This window comes from Thamnophis sirtalis, unplaced genomic scaffold (assembly GCF_051295495.1).
Source record: "Thamnophis sirtalis isolate CommonGarterSnake01/CBP01778 unplaced genomic scaffold, rThaSir2_p1.2 scaffold_1, whole genome shotgun sequence".
Classification (NCBI taxonomy): domain Eukaryota; kingdom Metazoa; phylum Chordata; class Lepidosauria; order Squamata; family Natricidae; genus Thamnophis; species Thamnophis sirtalis.
Window position 1 is genome coordinate 163,252,831 of NW_028261381.1, and position 25,782 is coordinate 163,278,612.

The 25,782-nt window shown below is 43.0% G+C and overlaps 1 protein-coding gene across 7 annotated transcripts in view; it reads left to right on the plus strand.

The window, feature by feature from the left end:
• PALM (paralemmin) overlaps positions 1 to 25,782 on the plus strand; it is a 102,132-nt gene that overhangs the window by 68,680 nt on the left and 7,670 nt on the right. For 4 of the 7 annotated variants that reach the window (XM_087702337.1, XM_087702345.1, XM_087702322.1 and 1 more), the window contains 4 exons: positions 6,440 to 6,570; positions 11,505 to 11,625; positions 12,079 to 12,100; positions 17,184 to 17,252. In XM_087702337.1, the coding sequence (XP_087558463.1) occupies positions 6,440 to 6,570; positions 11,505 to 11,625; positions 12,079 to 12,100; positions 17,184 to 17,252 (343 nt within the window). The remainder of the gene's footprint in view (positions 1 to 6,439; positions 6,571 to 11,504; positions 11,626 to 12,078; positions 12,101 to 17,183; positions 17,253 to 25,782) is intronic. The other 3 variants (XM_087702352.1, XM_087702330.1, XM_087702357.1) reach the window with 2 other exon arrangements.

The following is a 25,782-nucleotide window of genomic DNA, read 5'->3' on the forward strand; positions in this document are numbered from 1 at the left end:
GGGATTTGTTGAGCAAGTTAGGAGCTACTATTTCCTTTGATGAGGGAAAGCAGTATCTCACTGTTAGTCACCGGCCTGATGAAGTGTGGAGGTTGATGGTGGTTAGGACTTCTGAGGAAGAATGTTTGGATGTATGGAGGGAATTTGATGTACCAGGACTATGGGCTGAGGATAACCCTCCGGGGTTTGCAGCACATCACCCCCCTATTATTGTGGAATTGAAGCCCCTGGCAACTCCTGTTCACATTGGGCAGCAACGACCCTATTGGAGGGAAGCCATCCTGTCTATATACGACTGTATTCTAACATACTTAGATGCTGGAGTGTTGGTCCCTATTCAATCCCCATGGAACACTCCAATTCTGCCTATCCTAAAACCAGACGGGTCTTTCAGACCAGTGCAAGATTTGCGCGTGGTTAATGATAGGACAGTCACAATTCACCCGTCGGTGTCTAATCCATATACTCTGCTCAGTCTCATCCCGCCTAATGCTACATGGTTTTCAGTGATTGATTTAAAGGATGCCTTCTTTACTATACCCATTCATCCTGTTAGCCAGCCATTGTTTGCTTTTGAATGGGAAAATCCGTATACTGGAACAAGGAGCCAATATAGTTGGACAAGGTTACCTCAGGGGTTCAAAAATTCCCCAACTCTCTTCGGAACCGCGTTAGCCAAGGATTTACAATATTTTATCCCCTTCCAACAGGGAGATTCGGTTTTACAATATGTGGATGATGTGCTGGTTACTGGATAGTCACGGGACGGTTGTTGGGAAAATACGAGACGTATGTTGTGTTTGTTGTTAGATTGTGGATATCGGGCGTCCAGAAGTAAGGCTCAGTTAGTCCAACAAAAAGTCCGTTATTTAGGTTATGACATAATGCAAGGGCAAAGAGCACTAGGCCCGGAGAGAAAGCAAGCGTTGCTTAATCTGGCGAGGCCAACCGATAGGAGGCAATTGAGAGGCTTTCTAGGCTTGGCAGGTTTTTGTAGAATTTGGATTCCAAATTATGCGCTAATGGCAGCTCCACTTTATTCGTCTACCAAGGGAAGTAAGACAGACCCCTTCCTTTGGACAAAGGAGCAGGATCAAGCCTTTGATGCAATTAAAGAAGCTCTGTTAAGAGCTCCGGCCTTGGCCTTGCCAAATCTGAGTAAGCCCTTCAATTTGTATGTGGATACACGAAAGAATGTCGCTTTAGGGGTGTTGACTCAGCAGCTCGGCCAGTGGCAACAACCAGTTGCATATCTGTCAAAACAGCTAGATGCTGTGGCGCAAGGGTGGCCGCATTGTTTGAAAGCTTTAGCAGCCATCGCAGAATTGCTGCAAGATTGTAACAAACTCACTTTTTCCTGCCCCATCAAGGTCCACACCCCACACTCTGTTCAAGCAATTCTTGATCGGAAAGGCCATTTGTGGATTAGTAACCAACGACTCATCAAATACCAAGCCATGATGATCGAAAACCCCCAGGTTCATCTAGTGGTTTCTACCTCATTAAATCCTGCTACCCTCTTGCCCACAGAAACTGAGGTGGAGCATGATTGTGTACAAGTGTTGGAAACCGTTTATTCCACACGACCCGATTTAACTGACATACCTTTGCCTCAGGTGGATTATAACTGGTTTACCGATGGGTCTAGTTATATACATCAGGGGATGAGAGTTGCAGGCTATGCCATTGTTGATGATGAGGGGGTAATTGAAAGCGGGCCGTTGGGAGCAGGAAAAAGTGCGCAAGTGGCAGAATTGTGGGCCCTCATTCGGGCATTGGAACGGGCTGAAGGTGAACGCTTGAATGTATGGACGGATAGTAAATACGCCTTTTTAACTTTACATGCTCATGGTGCTGTATACAAGGAAAGGGGATTTAGGGATTCAGCTGGCAAATATATACAACATAGCCATTTAATTCAGAGATTGATAGATGCTGTCCAAAAACCAAAAAAGGTGGCAGTTATGCATTGTAGAGGCCATCAACGAGGTGATGATAGAATTGTTTTAGGGAACAGGGCAGCAGATGCTGAAGCACGAGCTGCAGCATTGCGTCATGAGCCTCTACCAGACATGTATATTAATGTGGCCTTGGATTTAGGGGTTATACCAGTAGACATCCAACCCTCCTATTCTTTAGCTGAATGTGATAAGGCAGTCAACGATTTGATGGCGGTCATCGATAAGGGCTGGTACATTCTTCCGGATGGAAGAATATATGTGCCTTCCACAGTGGCATGGCAATTGGTTCGGTCCGCTCATGAAACCACCCATATGGGGAAAACAGCTTTGGAATCCGCTCTTATGAGGGATTACTATATAAATGGGTTAGCAGGGATGGCAGTAAAAGTCGCATCTTCCTGTGAAACGTGTGCTAGAGTTAATCCTAGGCAGGGTCCTTCCCTTCCACCAGGAACTATACCTATTGCCTACTATCCTATGGACACAGTCATGATTGACTTTACTGATATGCCACGAAGTGGGTTTTATCGGGCTATGCTAGTTATTGTGGATTTATACACGGGATGGCCAGAGGCGTTCCCTACTAGAACGAAAAAGGCACAGGAAGTAGCAAAGGTTTTACTTAAGGAGATCATTCCTCGATTTGGCAACCCCTCCTTTATTTCATCAGACAATGGCCCGGAGTTTGTCCATCATATTAATCGAGCCATTGCACAAGCTACAGGGGTGAAATGGCGCTTCCATTCTTCTTTCCACCCACAATCTGGTTCTCCCGTGGAAAGGATGAATAGGACTTTAAAAGAAAAGATAACCAAAATTTGTGCGGAAACACACTTGAAGTGGCCCGATGCTTTGCCCCTTGCATTGTATGCAATTCGGAGTGCTCCCAGACGACAACATAGACTCTCCCCATATGAGTTGATGTTTGGTCGGCCTCTGACGTTGTTGCGGCGCAATTTGACTGGATGGCCTGATTTGGGGCATAAGGGGGGAGTTTGGGCCATGGAAATGGTGCAGGAACTAAATAAACAGGTTGCGGAATTATGTGTTAGAGCAGACCCCTCCCAGATTGGTAACTAAGTGTCATTCTTTCAAGCCAGGGGACCGAGTATGGGTAAAACATTGGAAAAAGGAACAATTAGAAGGGAGGTGGAAGGGACCTTATGAGGTAATTATGACATCTCCACTTGCTGTTAAGATTGCGGAATCTAAAACCTGGATACATTGGACTCGTGTAAAGAGGGCCGCTGACAAACAATGGACCACACATCCCAGCGACCAACCGTTGAAGTTGAAATTGATTCGTCAATAAAGTCCAACTATATCCTTTGTTGTATTGCTATAGGTATTGTGATTCTTGCTTTCATTGTGTGCATTATTTGTATTGTGAAGTACGCCAACCCAACGGTCCAACAATCAATTGGCGGAACAGTCAATTAGCGGTTGACTGGTGGCCATTTGCTGGTGTCCCATTCGCTAACGGACAGTTGCATACAGACAATTTAAGGGAAATCCAAGCCGATCCTGCACCTGAAGCAGATCCCGCACCTGGAAGGGAAGACGGAGAGCCAGCGCAGCCTTCCCCCCCGGCGAATTTTCCAAAGGTCGGCAGTGGAGAACCCTTGCTAAGTCACTCCGGAAGCTGACTTTCTACGCACGGGTGAAGAATAGTGGACCAGCATACTAACCTTTAATTATTTTCGTCTTTTATCATCTTTACTAACCATATGTGCTGATTTTGTACCTGTGAATGTGGATGTTGTTGTTGTGCCCACTGTATTGATTGTGTATACGCAGTCACCCCAGGGGTGTAAGTCTACTAAAATGAATTGCCTTCATAACAAAACTATGTATAGTTTGTGCACCCTGCAAGGAAAGACTGTATGTTATAATCCCAACACTCCAGTACGCCTCAATGTAACCCTATGGACAGGCCTGCCCAAGGTGGGTGCTAGAAATAGCCCACAGGGAGAAGGCAAGCTGTATTTTCCTTAATAGCAGAGCGAAAAGCAACAGCACAGGTAATGGCTCTATGGGAATATGAGAAAATGCGTCCTGTGGAAGAACCATCCAATGAACCTGAGTATGTGACTCTTCTGGAAATGTCAGATGAGTCACAAAGGGGGGACTAAGGTGGGCTAAGAGGCCCAATTATGAACCATAGTTCTACAGGCCATGTTTAATATCAAATACTCTGATTAAAGCTGAGGTTTTGCACCATTAAGCAGAAAACAATTGCTGACAGTTGCTGAAGGAGCAATAAATATTTTTACACATCTGGGAACAAGTCGACCCAGACGGGGAGTTTCCTGTTATCTTGCAAGATGGGCCCTGTTTATGTCACGCATGATCTATAAGGTGCTGACCATGTATATTTTAGGAATAGTAACTGTTGGCCATCTGGCATAGACAGTTTTTGGTTCCTCTCATGACCTTATATGCTTAAACACTGCCTCTATAGATGATGACGTAATTTGCACTATAAATGTATGGCTTTAAGGACCCTTCGGGGTTCAAACCCTTGATGCTTATTTTGGCATGTTTGAACCTGCGCATTCAATAAACTTTTCCTATATTGCATCGCTTGGCTTCATTGTCTCCTAATTCTACTACAGCGTAATGGAGTGAGCTCCTGTTAATTGTCCCATCTTCTGCCAACCTAGGAGTTCGAAAGCATGTAAAAATGCAAGTAGAAAAAATAGGGACCACCTTGGTGGGAAAGTAACAGTGTTCCGTGCGGCTTTGGCGTTTAAGTCATGCCTGTCACAAGACCATGGAGAACATCTTCGGACAGTGCTGGCTCTTCAGCTTTGAAACAGAGATGAGCATCGCCCCCTAGAGTCAGGAATGACTAGCAGATATGTGCGAGGGGAACCTTTACCTTATCTTATCATAAATGTACATAGGTCCATTACCCAAATGGAATAAATGGGTGTCTTCCACAACCTGTTGAGGAAAAGTGGAGAAAACCCAAATGATTCGATACCATCAGGTTGTTGTTGACTTTTAGTAACAGCATAGATATTTTTCAGGATGCTCTTTCCTCAACCAGGTCTTGTAATAAAATCTAGCAAGAAAGTTTATTCCTGCATGCTTAAAAGGCAGAATGTAAACGTTATTGCAACTTTCTAAAGTCATAAATTTTTATGCTAAGAAAAATCGGAAAGGGCTGTTAATTGCTACTGCCTTCCCATGTCTTCTGGATAGGTGATTAATTCTTAATAAATATTTATTATTGTGGCTTTTAGATTTTATCTATTTTTATTAGTTGCTTCATTTATTATTGTGTGTTGCCCCGAGTGTCCTGCGGAGGGGAGATGGGTGACTGACTATAACAGAACAGAAGAACAGAGTTGGAAGGGACCGTGGAGGTCTTCTAGTCCAACCCCCTGCTTAGGCAGGAAACCCTACACCACTTCAGACAAATGGCTATCCAACATCTTCTTAAAAACTTCTAGTGTTGGAGCAATTCACAACTTCTGGAGGCAAGCTGTCCCACTGATTAATTGTTCTAACTGTCAGGAAATTTCTCCTTAGTTCTAGGTTGCTTCTTGATGAGTTTCCATCTATTGCTTCTTGTCCTGTCCTCTTTGGAGAATAGCTTGACTCCCTCTTCTTTGTGGCAGCCCGTGAGATATCAGAGCACTGCTATCATCTCTCCTCTAGTCCTTCTTTCCATTAAACAATATATATATATATATATAAATTTCATTAATATGTTTGATGAATAAATAACTGAACCCATGTTCTAGGGTTCATGCAGGACATTTCATTCTACCCCAGGAAAAGGACTGGGTTTGCATTACGCTGAGCTGCACAACCTCCCACAAAAGATTAATATTAGCTGAGTTTAGCCTATTGTGCAAAGCATTGCTAGGTCTTTCCCTGTCCTGATTAAGCCTGTAAGCCATCACAGCTATCAGGTTATGCAACAGAACAACACTGGGGGAGGGGGGGCGCACATAAGGAATCTAATAGAACAGAATAAAGGTAGTCCTCAATTTACAACCACAGTGAAGCCCAAAAATTTCTGTTGCTCAGTGAAATACTTGCTAAGTGAATTTTGCCCCATTTTATGACTTTTCGTGCCACAGTTGTTAAGTTAATCACTACAATTATTGTTAGTTAGTTACCTAGTTGTTAAGTTAATCTGGCTTCCCCAATGACTTTGCTTGTAAAAGTTGATCACGTGATCCTAGTACACTGCAACCCACCGTCATAAATATGAATCACTTGCCAAGCATTCGAATTTTGATCACGTGACTATGGGGATGCTGCAGCAGTCGTAAGTGCGAAAAACAGTCTGAAGTCACTTTAAGGAGCATTGTAGCTTTGAATAGTTACTAAATGAACTGTTGTAGGTCAAGGACTACCTATATATGTACCTTTGGATTGAACTGTAGAGGCTCTTCACAGCCTCAAGGTCACTGAGTACCAAGGGATTCCTTCTCTCTTTTTTTCTTCCTGTTGTCTTCAAGTCAAAGACTCTGCGAGAGAGATGGCTGCTGGAAGGAGCTCCATCATCCACAGCTGAAGAGGGTGAAGCCACAAAGAAGCTGCTGGAGGAGGACAACTTGAAGGCCAAGGAACTGGAGGAGAACATCCAGAGGTAATGGAAGCCTTCTCCAAACCATGTATTTGGGCTACACTTCCCAGAAGCTGAAGATAGCCAGCAGTCACTACATACCTTGATGGTGGCAGGTTGGGAGAAATTGATACCTGGCATTCATAATGGACTGCGTGGAGACTCCTGGGAGGGGTGGGGTGGGGCAGGGTGAGAGGGGCCAATCAGTCCTTTCAACTACCAGTTCAGCGAACCAGATGTAAAATTAGCATCTGCTCACCCTAACCAGTCCGAACCAGCTGAATCCCAATCCTGCTTGTGTCCCAACTCCACTATGCCGTGCATTTAACTGAGCAGCACTTTGATCCAACGAGATGAGACAAAAGTCTAAATCTGGTCAGAGCAGTAATTTTGGCAAGATCAGGGAGCGAATCTCCAGCTGGAGGGCTGTTAGTGGCCCATGAGATTTTCCTGTCTAGCCCAACAGTCTTCTTTTCCCATATCCTGCCGCCTCTCCTTGACCCACTACTTCCATGGCCTCCTTCCCTAATTGCTCAGCTGTTTCCTACTGTTTCACTAGCTAGTGCATAGCCAGTACAGAATGGGGGTGGGGAGACTGGAACAGGACTGGGAACAGTTTGGAGGGAATAGAATCACCAAGATGATGAAACTCACTTAGAAAAATGAACTGAAGAAGCTTCTTGGATGAGAAGCAAAACATCTTCAAGGAAAAACAAAGAAAGTCAATAGAAAAATCACCTTTAGGGCAATCATGCCTGGAGGACTGAGAATCTCTATGGTCACTTAGAAAAAGTTGAGAGGCCACCAGAGAACTAATCAGAATATTTTAATATATGTGGAGAATATATTCCTGTATAGGTATTATTATACATCAGTACAGGTAGTCCTCGACCTACAACAGTTCCCTTAGTGACTGTTCAAAGTTACAACCGGAAAAAGTGACTTATGAACCTTTTTTTCACACTTATGGCTGTTGCAGCATCCCCATGGTCACCTGATTTACATTTGGATGCTTGACAACTGACTCACATTTATGACGGTTGCAGTGTCCTGGGGTCATGGGATCCCCTTTTGCGACCTTCTGACAAGCAAAGTCAGTAGGGAAGCCAGATTCACTCAACATCTGTGTTACTAATTTAACAACTGCAGTGATTCACTTAACAAATGTGACAAGAGGAGTCGTAAAATGAGGCCAAACTCACTTAACTTAAATGTCTCCATTGGTTCCACCACAAAACCGCGGACGACAAAATCGCGGTCAACGAAAGCGCGTATGTGACGTCATCACAGCGCGATGAAAAAGATCAAAAAATGTAAAAATAAAGCTAAAACCTTCCCCTAACCCCCCCAAACCTAACCCTAACCCTAACCCTAAACCTAACCCTTAACCTAACCCTAAACCTAACCCTAAACCTAACCCTTAACCTAACGAAAAACCTAACGCTAACCCTTAACCTAACGCTAAACGTAACGCTAATGCTCTAAACCTAACCCTAACCCTTAACCTAACCCTAACCCTAACCCTTAACCTAATGCTTACCTTTATGTGAATCGGCTTGCTGTAATTTAATTTTTATTTAAATTTTTCGATCTTTTTCATCGCGTTGTGATGATGTCACATACGCGATTTCGTCGACCGTGCTTTTGTGGAACGCGGTTTTGATGGGTCACGGTCTCCATTACAATCATAAGTTGAGGACAACCTGTATTACATAGTATAGGATCCCACCAAATCTTCTGGAACTACAGGTTGTTCTCCACTTACTATCATCCTTTTAGTGACCGAAGTTCCAACGGCACTGAAAAAAGTGACTTAGAACCGTTTTTCACCATGGCAGAGTCCCCGTGGGGGACTGCTCTGCTGCTTCCCATTCTCAGTTTATTCAGTAAGACGCAACCAATTTCCCCTTCTGTAAAATAGTTGTGCTGTCAAATTCTTCTTTGAGCTACAATAACCTCCTCTGCCTCCCCACCCTTGTTGTCTTCTTTTGGCTGTGTCCTAACCTCCGAATTTGGAAGGCCAAAGAGAAGGGAGAATGGCCAGGATTCCTGGCATCCAAATAATGGCAAGAGAAACAGGGAGGGGTTGCATAAGTCGAGCCAATTCCTGCTTTCTTTAAGTCCAGCCATTACGTGGGTGTTAATTTGCAGTGACAGTGCCTAACCCACTGCCCCTTCTTCTCCCCTCTCTTTTGTACATTTCTCCACGCTCAGGTCAATTTCTCAAACTTGGCAACTTTTAAGTTGCGTGGACTTCACTTAACAACTGCAGTGACTCACTTAACCACTGTGGCAAACAAGGTCATAAAATGGGGCGAAATTAACTTAACCCCTGCCTCTCTTAGCAACAGAAATTTTGGGCTCAGTTCTGGTCATAAGTCATGGATTACCTGTATTCCCCCTCCAACCTGTTATCCCAGCATTATTTTTCTTTTAAAGTCTTTCTCCTCTCCCTGACTGGTTTTATTTAATGGTCTTTTAAGCAACTATTACCTCTGTGTGCTGCCAAGTACAATGTGTTTCAAAACTGTGTTGCAATCAATTATACTCGTTAAGACACGATGCATGCTGCTTATGTAAGCAAGAAAGACTTAAAAAAAAAAAGTCAATGTGAAATTGGCTAAAAAAGTTTCCTCAAGTTGAGCTCAACTTTTGGTGACTTCCTGAATATGTGGAGTTTTCTTTGAAGTAGCCGTTTTCTGAGATGAATTATAATTTCTCAGTCTGTCCAAGATCCCAGGAAGTCCAGAATCAACAACACTGCTTAGATTTTGGGGGATATTTTTAGATAGCCAAGCTCACCAGCTGAGATGGAAACCCACCACATTGGGTTTTCTGATCAAACTGAATGTCTGTGGAGATTCTCAGTCATCCGGGTCATGGTTGTCCCAAAGGTGCTTTTTCAAGAGGCAACTGGACTTTCTGGTTTTTCTTTGAAGACAAGAAGCTCAGATGAAGAAGATTCTTGGATGAGAAGCAAAACATCTTCAAAGAAAAATGGAAAAAGCACCTTTGGGACTGATAAAGCTGAGTTGTGAAATTGGGTAGAGAATGGCTGAAGCATCAAGGGTGTTACAGGAAAGGCAGGGTACATTTAATCTCTGATGCCTCCAAAAGTGAGCAAGAACACATAGAGTTCTTTTTAAAAATAGCATGTGTGAAACGTACAGAAACAAAAAAAAAGTGACTTAAACCTTTGCATATTTTCGGGGGGGGGGGGAACTGAACTAAAAACTCAGGTGCATGAAAGCATACAATTGTAATGCACTTGTCAGTGATTGGTGGTCTGTCCAGAGTTATTAACTGGGCACTCATGCTCATATTATAAATATTTGATATTGTGCCACACAATTTAGCATGTGCCTACTGGCTAAGAAATTGCATTTCGACAACAACTTCTATCAGTGTAGATTCTGCCCAAGTCTCTTCAGAGATCTTCTCTTACTGCAAATACTGATATCTATTCAATGCCCATTAAAAGTTTTGGAATTTTTCATTCAAACAGGCACTTGATCTAATCATGCACATTCATTGGCATGTTGGATTTAGACTTATAATATCTGGGATTAAACATCTACTTATCTGCAAACCTGCTTAGAAGACTTAACAACCAAAATTACATTGCTAAATTGTTGAAAAAGATGAAAAACAGGGTTTCTGGCGTCCCAACTGCTCTCTTTGGCAGGAGGCAGAGAGGAAAAGTGACATTAATGAATTTTGCATTTCTCATCTTATTTATTTTATTGTGCTTCAGTTTTGCCAATGTGGTCCTTAGGGATGTATTAGCATCGAATATAAAACCAAGTAGGAAGTCAGTCCTAGACAACAGGCAAAATAAATAAACTAAAAACATACCAAAGTAAACAGCCTTCTAATCTTAAAGTAGAATGTAATCACATGTAGCATAGCAACAGTCCACATCTCTATTTTCCAAAAACTCGTCCCTAGTTTAGATCAGCTTTCTTCCCAAAATGACAACTCCCTGATTTTCACCCAATAGTTATGCTAGCTAAAGAAGATGTAACCCAACTGATATGGGCAGGGAAACCTTGCTTTTCTTAAATCCATTGATTTGGCCTGATTATTTTTGCTGTTGAGGAAACTTTGGTGCTACAAAGAATGAGTATTTGTGCTGGTGTCACTACTCAGGAACTAAAGACTCCAAAAATCCGTGAAGTTGGAGCAGGAGTGGAAGAATTTAGGCAAGGGCTGGGCTATCAAAATTATTATTTGCCTGAGGCCTCTGATTTAATTCCTTATTATTGCCGACTTAATAGAACATACTGGAAATAGGAAGAATAGCTACAATTTAGGTGGCAAATCTAGGATAATTAGGGATAAATAGTGTCTCTGAAAAAGAATTGAAACTTAGGTTACAACAGGGGTGTCAAACTGGTGGCCAATGGGCCGAATGCGTGACATGTAGTCCACGCCCACCCCAACCCCGCAAATGGAAAAACATCATGCAATGTCACGTGACGGCAACATGACACGTTGAATTTGACACCCACAGATTACAATATAGTACGTTGAGTTAAATTTGAGAACTGATAGTTCATTTAGGAGGCAAGTCAGTTTTTTAATCCCGAAGAAAGAAAGTTATGCAGCAATAGCACTTAGACTTATATATCACTTTACAGTGCTTTACAGACCTCTCTAAGCAGTTTACAGAGTCAGCCTATTGCCCCCAACAATCCGGGTCCTCATTTTACCCACCTTGGAAGGATGGAAGGATGAGTCAACCTTGAGCCTGGTGGGATTTGAACTGCCAAATAGTAGGCAGCTGGTAGTCAGCAGAAGTGGCCTGCAGTACTGCACTCTTAACCACTGCGCCACCGCGGCTCATCACATGATGCGCACGTCTGTGTGACCAAACAGGATATCTTCTCCCGGAATTAGTATTCCAGTTCTGCAGGCTTTAAACCATGTTCAACAATTCATGTCTCTTCCTGGTCTAGGTTGGAGAAAGAATTGGAACAACTGGAAAATGGGATCTCGGCATCTTCCACCAAAGAGAACATGGCTGAGGAAACAACCAGAGTGGTAGTCAAGGAAGAGAAGCTACCCCACACGCCGAAGGTCAGCATCAGCTTCTTTCTCTCATCACGGTCTCCACACAGGGTTATTGTGAGGATGGAACGAAAGACCCTCCCTGCTATGTCCCTATGGGCACCGTAGTTCACTGAAGACAGCTTAGCAGGGAAATCAGATTGCTATATGGAAGCCAGGCCCCAGTTTTAACTAAAGCTGGGCTCCCAACTTTTCCTTCTGATTTGGTTCATGGATACAGGATTTGCTTAAACCCGTCATGCAATGCCATCCAGAGAGAACTGACTCGGTTCTCATGTTTCTGAAAGGTTTTATTAAAAATGCAGGAAGCTGATTCTGTGTAATAGGGAAGCCTTTAAAAGCTTTTGCATGTACCCAGAATGCCACGCATGCAGCTTTGACTCACAGCCAAGATAAATGTGCAAAGAAATATCTTTTTCTTGTTCTATTTTGGTAACCTACCTATGTCTCTTCTTCCCACAGACTCCTCTAGGCTCAGCCAAAGGTAGGTGCCAACACAGATTGCACCTGCTGCCTTTTTAAAGAAAAATGTCTTGAATTTTGATTTTTAGAAATAGTAACTAGCAGCTCAGAATTATCTGTAGGGGGCAGGCATGATATACATAAAATAGGGGAAGTGTTTCAATTGTGTGGTTATGATATTTCACTTTTTTGAGCCCTCTACCCCTCATAGGGATGCAGTGGCTCAGTGGCTAAAATGCTGAGCTTGTCAATCAGAAGGTTGGCATTTTGACGGTTCAAATCCCTAGCGCCGTGTAATGGAGTGAGCTCCCATTACTTGTCCCAGCTTCTGCCAACCTAGCAATTTGAAAGCATGTAAAAATGCATGTAGAAAAATAGGGACCACCTTTGGTGGGAAGGTAGCAGAGTTCCATATGTCTTTGGCACTTAGTCATGCCGGCCACATGACCATGGAGACGTCTTCGGACAGCGCTGGCTCTTCGGTTTAGAAACAGAGATGAGCACCACCACCTAGAGTTGGGAACGACTAGCACATATGTGCGAGGAGAACCTTTACCTTTATCTTACTTCACATAGATGCCCCTATTTAAGAGCTACCTTTTCTTTCCTATGCAAAAAATTGTGCAGGAATCAATCAGGGATTCACCCCTTTTTAAAATAGTCCATCATCATCATCATTACCATCATCCTCATCATTATGGCTACCCAAAATAGAAATGTACATAACATTGGGGAAGGAATGCAGAAGTTGTTGGGGAAGCACCAGATGCAGAAAAAAATATATATACAGGGAGTCCTCAACTTACAACAGTTTAGTGTTTCAGTAGGGGGGGAAAGTGATTTATCACCATTTTTAACACCATTGCAGCATTCTTATGACTACGTGATCAAAAGTTGGATGCAATTGGTCCGTGATGGTTGCAGTGTCCGGGGGGCGGGTGTTCACGTGATCATCTTTTACGACCTTCTGACAAGCAAAGTCAATGGGGAAGCCAGATTCACTTAACAACCGTATTACTCACTTAACAACTGCATTGATTCACTTAACCACTGTGGCAAGAAAAACTCACTTAACAACTATTTCACTTAGAAATTTTGGGGCTCAATTGTGGTCATAAGTCGAGAACTGCCTGCATTAAGTCCAGAGAGGTGGAAAAGTGACAGAAGGAGATTCGGATTATTCCCCAAACTTTGACTCCTTGTAGTATGAACAGAAGGAAAGGGGAGACATGGGAAGACTTTCAAGAGTCTATTATTATAGCCTTTTTCGAGGAAGTAGAGTCCTAATCTTCCTGTGGAGTCTGCTTCCTGATGTTGAAGGACTGATACCCAACCAGATCTTAGGGCTGAAACCTTGCTGGATGAGTACAACTTTAAGTTGCTTCTGAGAAGCAAAGAAGGTGGCCTTCCATACTTCTGTGGAAAGATGTCCCATAAAGTTTGAGTCATCTGCAAGAACATCTGTTCTCTATCCATACCTCCTGTACCTTGTGAGGTTGGGGGAGCCTCAAGAGGTCCTCTACAATGGTGGTAGATGAGCAAGTTCTGTTTCAACAGAGCGTTGCTTGATATAACCCAGTCCTATAGTTTCTGCCCAATTGGTAGAGAATTGGCATCTCAGGATGCCTTCAATTGAACAAGACTATTTTTTGGGACCCAGATCTCTCCTGAACAAGATCTCTTCTGAGATCTGTATGGCTCCCATCTCAATGGCATTCTGGAGAGCTTTGAAGAAAAGGTTGTTCTTCCAGGCCTTGGGGTAGGATGAGGTGGGACCCTTTGTTGGATGAGCTTTTGGACATGTTCTGCAATACCCTATTGGTTATTTAATATTGTATGGCTCATTTAATAATATGAGCAGTTGTGGCGCAGTGGTTAGAGTGCAGTACTGCAGGCTAGTTCTGCTGCCTGCCGGCTGCCTGCAATTTGGCAGTTCAAATCTCACCAGGCTCAAGGTTGACTCATCCTTCCATCCTCCCAAGGTGGGTAAAATGAGGACCCAGATTGTTGGAGGGCAGTAGGTTGACTCCGTAAACCGCTTAGAGAGGGCTGTAAAGCACTGTGAAGCAGTATATAAGTCTAAGTGCAGCCCTCTGGAGGCTGAAAACGCCCTCCCAGAGCTTCCGCATGAGCCCTGTACTTACCTGGGATCAAGTGGAAGCTCCTGGGAAGGGAAGGGCAGCGTGGACGCCCAGCTGAAAATTAACTGGCCACCGCGCACATACGCGCTAGAATGAGCTAGGGCACCGCTGGCGTGCCCACAGATATGGCTACATGTGCCACCTGTGGCACGCGTACCATAGGTTCGCAGAAGATTAAAACGACAAAGCGTAATACAAATCATCATCCCTAGACATTTCATATGCAATTCATACAGACCAAAACAAACAAAAATTCCTGTATTTTGCAGCACTGCAGGTTCCAGTTCCTTTCCAAAGGCAGGTCCAGATAGGTCATGTCGCGGCAGTCTAAACAGGGGTGCTGCAAATGGTTTGTAATTTTAAAATGCTGCCTCGATCCCTTCCCCTTTTTATGGAGGTCATTTGACTATGATTGCCCTTCTCAAATTAAACGACCTGCTGGTGAATTGATGTTCATATACCATAACATCTTAGTTTATATATGGTTGGGTAGTTTGTAGTTTGGCGTGTAACATGATTCTGGGCAATTGGGTCAGGGTACCCATAGGCCTCCACTTACGATGACAGTGGAGCTTGGAATTTCGATTGTAAGGCATTGAGGTCATAACTCAAGGCACCACGTGACCGAACTTGATTTTACGACCATTTTGATCACAGATGGGCTGGGGAATTCTTGGAACTCAAGCTTTTGCTGAGGTCGAAGAATATTGATTTAGAATTCTGGAAGCCAAAGCTTTGAATGATAAGAAACATTGAAGCTTTTGCCAATACAAAGAACAGACAAGGACAAGTTAGTCCTTACGATGACAATTCTTACGATGACAGTTGAGCCCCAAATTTCTGTTACTAAGTGAGACATTTGTTCATGAATTTGCCCCATTTTACGACCTATCTTGCCACAGTTGTTAAGTGAATCATGGCAATTGTTAAATTAGTGACAGGATAATCTGGCTTTCCCATTGATGTTTCTTGTCAGGAGAAAGGGAATCGCATGACCCCGGGACACTGCAACTGTCATGGATATGAGTCCCAAGTTACATTTTTCAGAGTCGTTGTAACTTTGAATGGTCACTAAATGAACTGTCATAGGTCGAGGACCACCTGTAACTATCCACCCATCTTAGTTGCATTTGATTGTGATTCTGGAATGGGGACACTGGCAAAAACAATAAACCGCAGAATGGCACTTTTGATTGGGACAAAACTTTTAAGAGGTTCAGGGTATTTAATGTTTATTTATGTATTAATTAAATGTTTGTTCTGTTTGTTTATTAATTGATTAAAGTTATATATCTCCTGACTAAAATAACTAGGCAGTTGAAAGGAGGAAAGAAGGAAAAAGATTTACTAGTAGAATAGAATGAAATACAGTAATATTCCCAATGGTACATAGCTAATATGATGTGAAGGAAACAGATTAATACTATTAATTGTGGATAATTAACTAAGTGAAATGTTTACTATATAAAATTAAATTTGAGGATATATGTTATCGATAGTAGAACTGAATAATAGATGGAAATGAAATGTTAAATTTGATTAACTTGGAGGGGCAAGTAATGATTTTTATATATTAAGAAGAAATCAAAGTTAAGTTGGAAAATATGGAAAGAAAATAAGATGGCTGAAATTTGAAATGGAAACATGATGTAAAATCAACTATGCATAAGAGAAGATGTAAAGGGGGGAAACCCAGACAACATTTTGTTTATAAAAGAAGTTTTAAATATGTAACAAAAAGAAAAGGAAAAACAATGGGGGAAAAAAGAGTATCAGAGAAGGATAAAAGGTGACACAAGGAACAAAACAAGTCAGGATCGGAAATGTAACAAACTCACACAGCCCAAAGGGGACTTCAATCACCTTCACCAAATGCCTGAGCAAAAAGAGAGGGCTTTAGTGTGTTGTATGATCTCAGTCTTTGTAAAACATTGGTTTATGGTTTGCATAGTGCGGAAACCCAACCAATTGTGGCTTAGTTGATAAACAGTGATTGAATGAGCCATGGCTTACTGCAGGGTTGGGGACTTTAAGACTGGTGGACTTCAACTCCCAGAATTCCTCAGCCGGACAATTCTGGAAGTTGAAGTCCACAAGTCTTAAAAGTTGCCAAGTCCCCTGGCTTAGTTGAAAGAATGAATCCTCCCACACTTCATTTACTTATTGATTATTTATTTATTTATTAAATTTATATTCCACCATCTCCCTCTGAAAAGTGATTCTGGACCATCTTCATGATTGCCCATTCCTGATTTGTTAAGGATGCCAAAATGATGAAATGGGCATTACAACCTCCTTCCCACCAAATTTATCAGAAAAGTCTAAACATCAGGATCTTTAGGAGGGTAAAATGAGAGAGAAGGAACAATTATCTGAGGGACCAACTCTTGCTAGTCTACCCAATCCATCAGAGCGGGGAGGCAGGGAATGTTGTGGGTCCCATCCCTGAGGGAGATACACCCGGTGGGATCCAGAAGAAGGGCCTTCTCTGTGGTGGCTCCCTCTCTCTGGAACATCATTCCCCCAGAGATTAGAATGGCCCCACTCTAATATTCTTCCGGAAGGTGCTGATGACTTGGTTCTGCCAGTGGGCCTGGAGAACCCAGAGCGGGATGGAGACCATTAAATGGTTCGTGTGGTTGGCTGTCGCCAATCATATTGTACTATATTAATTTATTTGATTCTTTTTTGGTAGTTTTTTATTCTTTTAAATATGGTTTTATATTCTGTAAGCCGCCTTGAGTCACCATGGGCGAATAGGCGGCAATATAAATTCAATAAATACATAAATAAATCCCATTAATGTTCTCTCCGTGGTGGGAGATAAATAAAAAGAAATAAACTTTGATTTGAGGGAAAGAAAAGATGGATAGGAGAGGATGCAGAGGCAGAAAGAGATCCGGGGAAGACAATTGTGTTTGACTTTTCAAGTTTTTATTTCCCTTTTTTTCCCCATTCCTGAAGCAGACAACAAAATGTCCAACAGTCCCATAAAAGTGGTGGAAGGCAAGGGCAGCGGCTTGATGAAAGCAGGTAGGTTTAGTCCTGATGTCTTGGCTCAGATCTGGGGATTTCTTTGGGTCTCACTGCCCACCCACACCCCGGCCACTCTGGGCTGGCCCTAACCGCATGCTGCTTTGCCTGCTTTTGCCAAGAAGGAGCTTACTAGAGGAATCTCTGTCTCAAGGCATTGGTAGTTTGTTCCTTTGCAAAAACAGAGAAGAGGTCTCACCCTTGCTGCATTACGCTGCTTGATGCTTGCCTCTATCTATCTCTGTCTATGACAAGAGATAGATAGATAGATAGATAGATAGATAGATAGATAGATAGATAGATAGATAGATAGATAGATAGATAGATGATAGATGGATGGATGGATGGATGGATGGATGGATGGATGGATGGATGGATGGGTGGGTGGATGGATGGATGGATGGATAGACAGACAGACATTGATATATAATGATAGATTAGCTAGATAATAGATAGATAGATAGATAGATAGATAGATAGATAGATAGATAGATAGATAGATAGACAGACAACCATATATAATGATAGATTAGCTAGATGATAGATAGATAGATAGATAGATAGATAGATAGATAGATAGATAGATAGATAGATAGATAGATAGATAGATAGACAGACAACCATATATAATGATAGATTAGCTAGATAATAGATAGATAGATAGATAGATAGATAGATAGATAGATAGATAGATAGATAGATAGATAGATAGATAGACAGACAACCATATATAATGATAGATTAGCTAGATAATAGATAGATAGATAGATAGATAGATAGATAGATAGATAGATAGATAGATAGATAGATAGATAGATAGATAGATAGATAGATAGATGATAGATAGATAGACAACCATATATAATGATAGATTAGCTAGATAATAGATAGAAAGATGATAAATGGATGGATGGATGGATGGATGGATGGATGGATGGATAGATAGATGGACAGACAGACAGACAGAGACAGACAGACAGATAATGATAGATGATAGATTAGCTAGATGATGGATGGATGGATGGATGGATGGATGGATGGATGGATGGATGGATAGATAGATAGATAGATAGATAGATGATAGATGTCCTTTCTCTATTCTGGTACCTTATCTGAATGAAGCACTCAAAATGGAACTGACCAGGGCAGAACCAATACATTCCATAATATATATCTTACACATTATAAATATAATATATTTAATAACATTTGTAAACTATTTGTTTAAATAAGGAGCTCCTTAAATGTAAATAACCAATATAATACCCTACTTTGCTATGAAAAATCTATCCCAGAAAAGCTTGATTTTTCATGTAGATGAACATTCAAACATTCAAGCAGCATTGTCCAAACGGATGTAGTTCTTCCTGCCCCTCCAGGGCTGTCTCACCTCTTTCCCATGTCCTCATGCTGCAAATGGGGACAAGTTCTATCACAAAAGCATAGACGTTCACGAGAACCAGAAGTTCACTGAGTGCCAAAACGGGAGCACTTTGCGCGCATGCTAAGTGTGTGCTGACATGCTCATCTAGGCTGTGACCAGTATTACATTCGATGGATGGCAATGACAGAGGCAAGGCAGGGCTCGGCTAACAAGGCTTTATTAAACAGCTAATGAAACAGCAACTCCAGAACCCAAGATAAAGAACAGTTCCTGCTTGACAGCAATTTATATGCAGGTAGACCCGCGGTTAGCCAATCAGAGAACGGTGACTATCCCGCTTTGGCACACATGTTAGGTAAGCTCCCCGTTGGGAGAGCGAGTGCGTTCAGAGAAGTGTTGTATGAGTGTTGTTGGAGAACACACAAACCAGCATACAGAAACACTGCAGTTTAAATGGGCTTTTACTTTCATGGAAATAGAGGTATCAGAGTCCATCAAACAGTCCAAGTCATACACGGATAAGACAGTCAGTCATCAATGTCTTTCAGTTAAGGGATAATCCAAATAACATAGTCCATAATCATACAAACAGTCCGGTACTCAAAGTTTGTTAGCAGTTGCAAAACTTACAATAGGTCACAGCACTTTCTAACTGCCAGCTTCCAAAACACTCAGATCAGATCAGCCCAGCATCTAACAAACAGAGAGCTAACAATCATTCTGGCTCCCTCTTATGGCCGATTGAGGAAAACAGCAGCCAGTCACATTTTACAGCATGATTTAAAGAAACAGGTACAGCATTGCTATATGATTTATATATTGCCAACCCAACCGTTAGATTATATTCCTAACAATATGTGCGTGTCTCGACCAATAGCAAGCCTTGGAGACGAAGCCACGCTTCCAAGTCTAGGACATAGCACAAGGAAGAGGAGCTGCTCAGAGGGCATGCGCGTGCCAGAAAAGGTACTTCCGGGTTCTGGCACATGCATACGCACCGGCCAGCAAGTCTTCTGGTTACTGCTGTGCATGCGCGCACGCTGATCAGCTGGCCATGCTCATACCAGAAAACAGAAGACGAGCTCTTCTGGTTTCCAGCAGTGCCGCACGCACAAATGCCAGCTGATCATCGCATGTGCATACACGCCAGAAACCCGAAAGAGCAATGGGCAATGCAACGCATGCCAGGCGACATGGCTCCGCCTGCCACTTCGGGCATGCGTGCCATAGGTTTCCCATCATGGATCTAGTCCAACCTTTTGCAGCATACAGGAATATCAGTTAAATTATCCATGTCTGATAATTCTGCAACCCCTTCCAGAACTCGATCGCCCAACCATTCCAGAGATGGAGAGATCCATAGATGGACTTCCACTGTTGTGCACTGTAGGTTTTATTATCAGGAAGATTTTCCTTATCAGGGCCTGATTTGACACTTTTGGAATGGTAAATGAATCTATCTGCAGTCATTAAATAGCTTGCTAGCAGCACCTTCATGGAAACGGGCCTTGAAGTCCAAAGAATCCTTGAGCGTTAACCTTACAAAGGGCGAAAAGTCCTTGAGCATCGACCTCGCAGGATAAACAGACAGGAATCACAACCAGATGGGCTAATTCTGCTTTATTGCAAAGTTGCATGGACAGAATCTTGCACGTCTAAAAATAGAGCTTTCGTCCTTGCCAACTCTGCAGCGCAACCAAGAATTTCTTTCGAGTCTCTTCCCCTGCTCACTGTCCAGTTGTGTGCTACACAGTGTCAGTGATGGGATTCAAAAATGTTAACAAGGTTCTCTGCCCGGTTGCTGGGTGGCCATGGCGATGCTGGGTGTGGACTACTCAGCCTCCTGCACCATGGTTGGGGGAGGCATTATCACCCTCCCCAGGCTCCGGAGGCTTTCCTTGAGCCTCTAGGAGGGCAAAAATGGCCTCCACTGGGCTCTGGAGGCACTCCAGAGGCTGGAAACGAGCTCATTTCTGGAATTTCTGGTAGGCCCATTTTTTCCCCTCTGGAGGTTCCAGAGACCTTCCCCAAGCCTCCGCGAGGGGAAAAAATGGCCTCCCGTGGGCTCTGGAGGCCCTTCGGAGGCTGGAAACAGGCCCATTTTTGGACTTCCGGACCTACCGGTAGCCTGTTTTTCACCCTCCCCAGGCTCCGGAGGCTTTCCCCAAGCCTCTGGGAGGGTGAAAACAGCCTCCTTGGGTTCCGGAGGCCCTCTGGAAGGTGGAAATGGGCCCATTGCCAGACTTCCGGAACTTCCGAAGGGCCGTTTTTTGCCCTCCCAGACACTCAGGCCCTGTACTTACCTGGCATGATTAATGGGCCACATGCAGACTTGCAACAACTGGTTCGGCGAACCAGATGCAAAATTAGCATCCGGTTCGCCTGAAACGGTCTGAACCGGCTGAATCCTACCCTTAGCTACACTTTCTCTTATCCAACTATTCCCTCTGCAGTGTTCCCTTGCCCAGTGTCCCAAGATCTTTCCCACATAGTGAGCTACCAGAAAACTGTAATGGCGTAAAAGTTGCTGCTTCGGTAATAATCCCTATCCTTCCACTCTTGATCCTGGCAAATAGTGCTGTCTTTATTGACAATGTACAACCTCACATTAAGAACAGGGATTGGTGGATTTCCCAGCCTCTGCTAGGCACCCAAAGATCACCCAGCTGGTGGGGAGGCAAATACCCATCACTCTCCTTAACATATATTGGGGTGGGAGCTTAAACGTTTTGACAGAAGATTAGATCAACTGGTTCCTGCTGAAAGGAATTGTGTAAAACACTTACACCAAACTAAAGTTGACCATTAAGCTCCTTTTGCACACAGGTTTGGTGCAGTTCTAGAACTGCACTAAACCTGTGTTCAAAAGGAGCCTAGAACAGCCCAAATTGTCAGGCATAGGGATAACTGTATTGTCTTTTCATTAAACTAGACATACCCAGTTCCTGCAACCGTTCTTCATATGTTTTAATCTCCAGTCCCCTTATCATCTTTGTTGCTCTTCTCTGCACTCTTTCTAGAGTCTCCACATCTTTTCTACATTGTGGTGACCAAAACTGAATGCAGTATTCCAAGTGTGGCCTTACCAAGGCATTATAAAGTGGTATTAACACTTCACGTGATCTTGATTCTATCCCTCTATTTATGCAGCCTAGAACTGTGTTGGCTTTTTTGGCAGCTGCTGCACACGGCTGGCTCAGTCTTCCATCTCAGCCTCAGATGGGGCTGAAACAACTGCCCTAATAATTTAAACTACCCTAATAATTTAAAATTATTTTTTAAGTTAAGATTCTCATAATCTAAAATACAAATGAAAATAAAGATAATAGGGAAATGGCAAAGAGAAAAAGGGGAAGGAGAAGGGTAGGTTAAAGGCCAGAAGAGAGAAAAGCATTGACTTCCCACTTTTTTTCAGCAGAGTAGAATTTCAAAATAAAATTAAGGCTTACTTTTACAGGCAGCACTCAGTAAATACTATCCATTCTATAACCACAAATCTAATCAGCAAATCCCAAAGTCAGGATTGCATTTTCATTTCATGTATATACAGCTGTCCGTCTCACCGAAGTGATTCTGGGCTGTGTACTGTTCCTCTCCTACTGTACCCTACTCCACAGTTGTTTGATAGTTGAGATGGACGGCATATAAATTTAATAAGATACGTAAGTCCTATGCCTAAAGCTCAGGACTAAGGTCATGCTTTACCCTCTATTTGCAACTTCACCCCCTGAAAAGCTAATACGAACGCATTTAAAAGGCCAAATTTGGTGTTCTTTTTTGCACTTGCTTGGCCTGGATTTTTTGCCTCGATACAGCCCGAAATGACATGTCCTCCATTTCTGCAAGGTCAAAGGAAGAATGGCCAGGAGGACGAGGGGAAAAAAACAAACCCAGTCACCACAGAGCTGCCCTGGATCTGCCCTTGATAAATGTTGTTTTAACTAACGGCATGTTACCCATTAGCTGCATCACAGCTATCCTGAACTGGAAAACCTCTGAGTGAGCTGTACAGTTTGATCTGTTTTGTGCTCGGGGCTCAAAGGCAGTTTCGATCGGGGTGATGGATTTGTCTCCTTTCTGCTCAGTTGGTTATCCGGCTCTAATAGGACATTTTAATCAATAGGAACAGGCAGGGGGACAGCTGCGGCCTCAGAAGTCCACCTTTCCCATAATTTCCAGGCAAATGTAACATGCATTTATTTATTACTCTGTTTACATCTATGTCTTGTTTTTCCTAAGGAAATCAAGTCAAAGTATATAACCGTGATGGTGAACCGATGGCACGTGTGTCCAAAGTGGTATGCAGAGCCATGTCACCTGGCATGCGTGGCATTGCCCATTCCTCTTCTGGGTTTCTGGCACGCATGTGCACACGACGATCAGCTGACCTTTGTGCATGCAGCAGTGCCAGAAACTGGAAGAGCTGGTCTTCCATTTTCCAACATAAGCATGTGCGCCGGCCAGCTGGTCGGCATTTGCACATGTGCAGCAGTAACTGGAAAGCTTGCTGGCAGGGGCACATGTGTGCGTCAGAAACCAGAAGTTCAATTTCCGGGGTGCACATGCCCCCAAGGCAGCTCCTCTTCCTGATCACTGCCTAGATGAAATGTTCCCTTTTCGGCAACTTGGTGCCGAAAATGTTGCCCTCATTTTCCCTTACATAACACACCTGTGAGGTAGGCTGTGATGAAAGAGTCTGTCATAAATTTCTGAGCTGAGGAGGGGTAGAATCTGGGTCTCCCTGTTGCCAGTCTACCCAATCACTATACACAGTGCTAGCTCTCCCACCCACCCCCCCAAAAAAATATTTTATGACCAATTACTGTAGTTAATCCCTTACTCTGCAAAAATTCATACCATATCAGTTTTAGGAGAAACCACATTTAGGAATGTGTGGTTTGATATAAAGTACATGTTGCATTTACATTTATGTTTGGAAATTGTAGTGTATTTAAATATGCATTTCAACAAGCAGGACTGATGGAACTGGAAAACTCTGAGCCATCCTGAATTAAAACTGTAAAAATATGCTGAGAAAGCAATTTGTTTTTAAAAGAGTCCTGGCCCAGGTATGTCCAAATTTTAAGTGCTTTCAGGGACAATTGTCAACTGGAATGGACCCAAATTCGGTGGCACCTTTCCTTAATCAGGCAGGCTGCCCACATGTAAAACTACATCTCCCATCCTAGCTAGCCACTGTGGTACTTTAGCTGGAAAATATCGACTTTGTAATCCAATACATCTAAGGGCACCAGACTGAGAATAATTTAGCACTTGGGGGGGGGGAATGCTTCCTAAAATTCAATTAATTGTTTTAATCTAAATCTCATTCGCTGTTTGATGCTTTGCATTTTTGCTTTTAAGTAATTAACAAGCCAAAATAGTAGTTGCATTTCAGCTGAGCGCACACAACATCATGTTGTTTGCATTTTTGACAGTTCACTGTCCTGCTTCAGAACTCCTTTGCTGAAGGTATGCAAGCCTGTTGCCAAAAAAATAGTTTCGCAGCTGTTCCATGTTCCTTCCTGCCCTCAGATCATGGACAGCCTGCAAACACAGTCATATATTTCTTTTTCTTCCTGAGAACGGTGACACAGTATATTATCTTTATCAGAATAAGCAAATGAACTTTGGGCTGGTATTTTATGTTCAAATAGTGGCTGCAGGTTTGCTGAGTGATGAGCGACAAAGCAGTCTTATCTACGTTCAGCCGCCTTCTCTGCACATCTGCTTTGCCGTGCTTCAGTGGTGGGTTTCAAAAATTGTTTGAACCTACTCTGTGGGTATGGCCTCCTTTGTGGGAGTGGCTTGCCGCCCATGTGACCGGATGGGAGTGGCTTGACGCCCATGTGACCGGATATGAAGATGCCGACGACACTTGTCAGAACCCCCTTAAATTACCTCACACACAGCACTGGCGTGCATAAGAATATGATGTAAACTTGTTTTTTAAAAGGCATCTTTGGTTTGCATTAAAACAACTTCAACACACGCAATGTTCTGATTGCACCACAAACGCAGCAGTCATCCTTACCTTTCACAGAGGCACTGAGTTTTATAAATATGAGCATGATAGTGTAGAATAATCATATCCAAGGACCAGTGGTGGGTTTCAAAAAAATTTGGAACCTCTTCTGTAGGTGTGGCCTGCTTTCCGGGTCCACAGGTGGAACCACTTCGGTTCGGTAGATTTGATGAACCGGTTCTACCGAATAGGTGCGAACTGGTAGGAACCCACCCCTGCCGTGCTTCCTCCTTTTTCACTCCATCTTCGGATCATGTTCTTTCTCTTCCACTGGCAAAGAAGTTAACCTGACTTTTAATCCGAATTCTTGCCTGCTTTGATGCCCAGTTCAGCATCCTTTGCTTTTCCTTTTGATTTTTCTCTGCGTTCTTCCCTGCTTAGGAAATTTGTGGTGCCTAATCTTAGCCTGGAAATGCCAAATTTGACCAATCTCAAAAAGCTAAATAAGGTTCTTGGATAGAAGAACTTAGGAAAATCCAGGGCTGTTGTTTAAATGGAGAAGTCCAGGGGAAAACCATCCTGGAAGAAAGAAATAAAACTTCTTCATGTAAATTTTATTCATTTATTAAATGTTTATACCCTTGTAAGGTGACTGCAGAGGAAATGTCCAGGAAGACACCAAAGTTGACTTTGCTGAAAAGAAGTCTTTTTTTTTCAAAGATTGCTTATGCTCATACTTATTACTCAATCACAAACAAATCATCTTTCTTTGAGCCACAGTGGCGCAGTGCTTAGAGTGCAGTACTGCAGGCTACTTCTGCTGACTACCAGCTGCCTAAAATCTGGCAGTTCAAATCTCACCAGGCTCAAGGTCAACTCAGCCTTCCATCCTTCCGAGGTGGGTAAAATGAGGACCCAGATTGTTAAGGGCAATAGGCTGACTCCATGAACTGCTTAGAGAGGGCTGTGAAGTGGCATATAAGTCTACGTGCTTTGGCTATTGCTTTTCTCCTTCTTTGCTGTTCTCCTGCATATGCAACCTCAGCACTTATGCAGGGCCATTGCTTCTGATCAATAGCCTTTCAGCTGCTAAAGCCTCACCTCATCTTTGGCTAAGGGGTCAACTGTAATCTCACTGAGAAGATGCAGTCTGGTTAGAGAATTCGGGAAGTGGAAGTCCA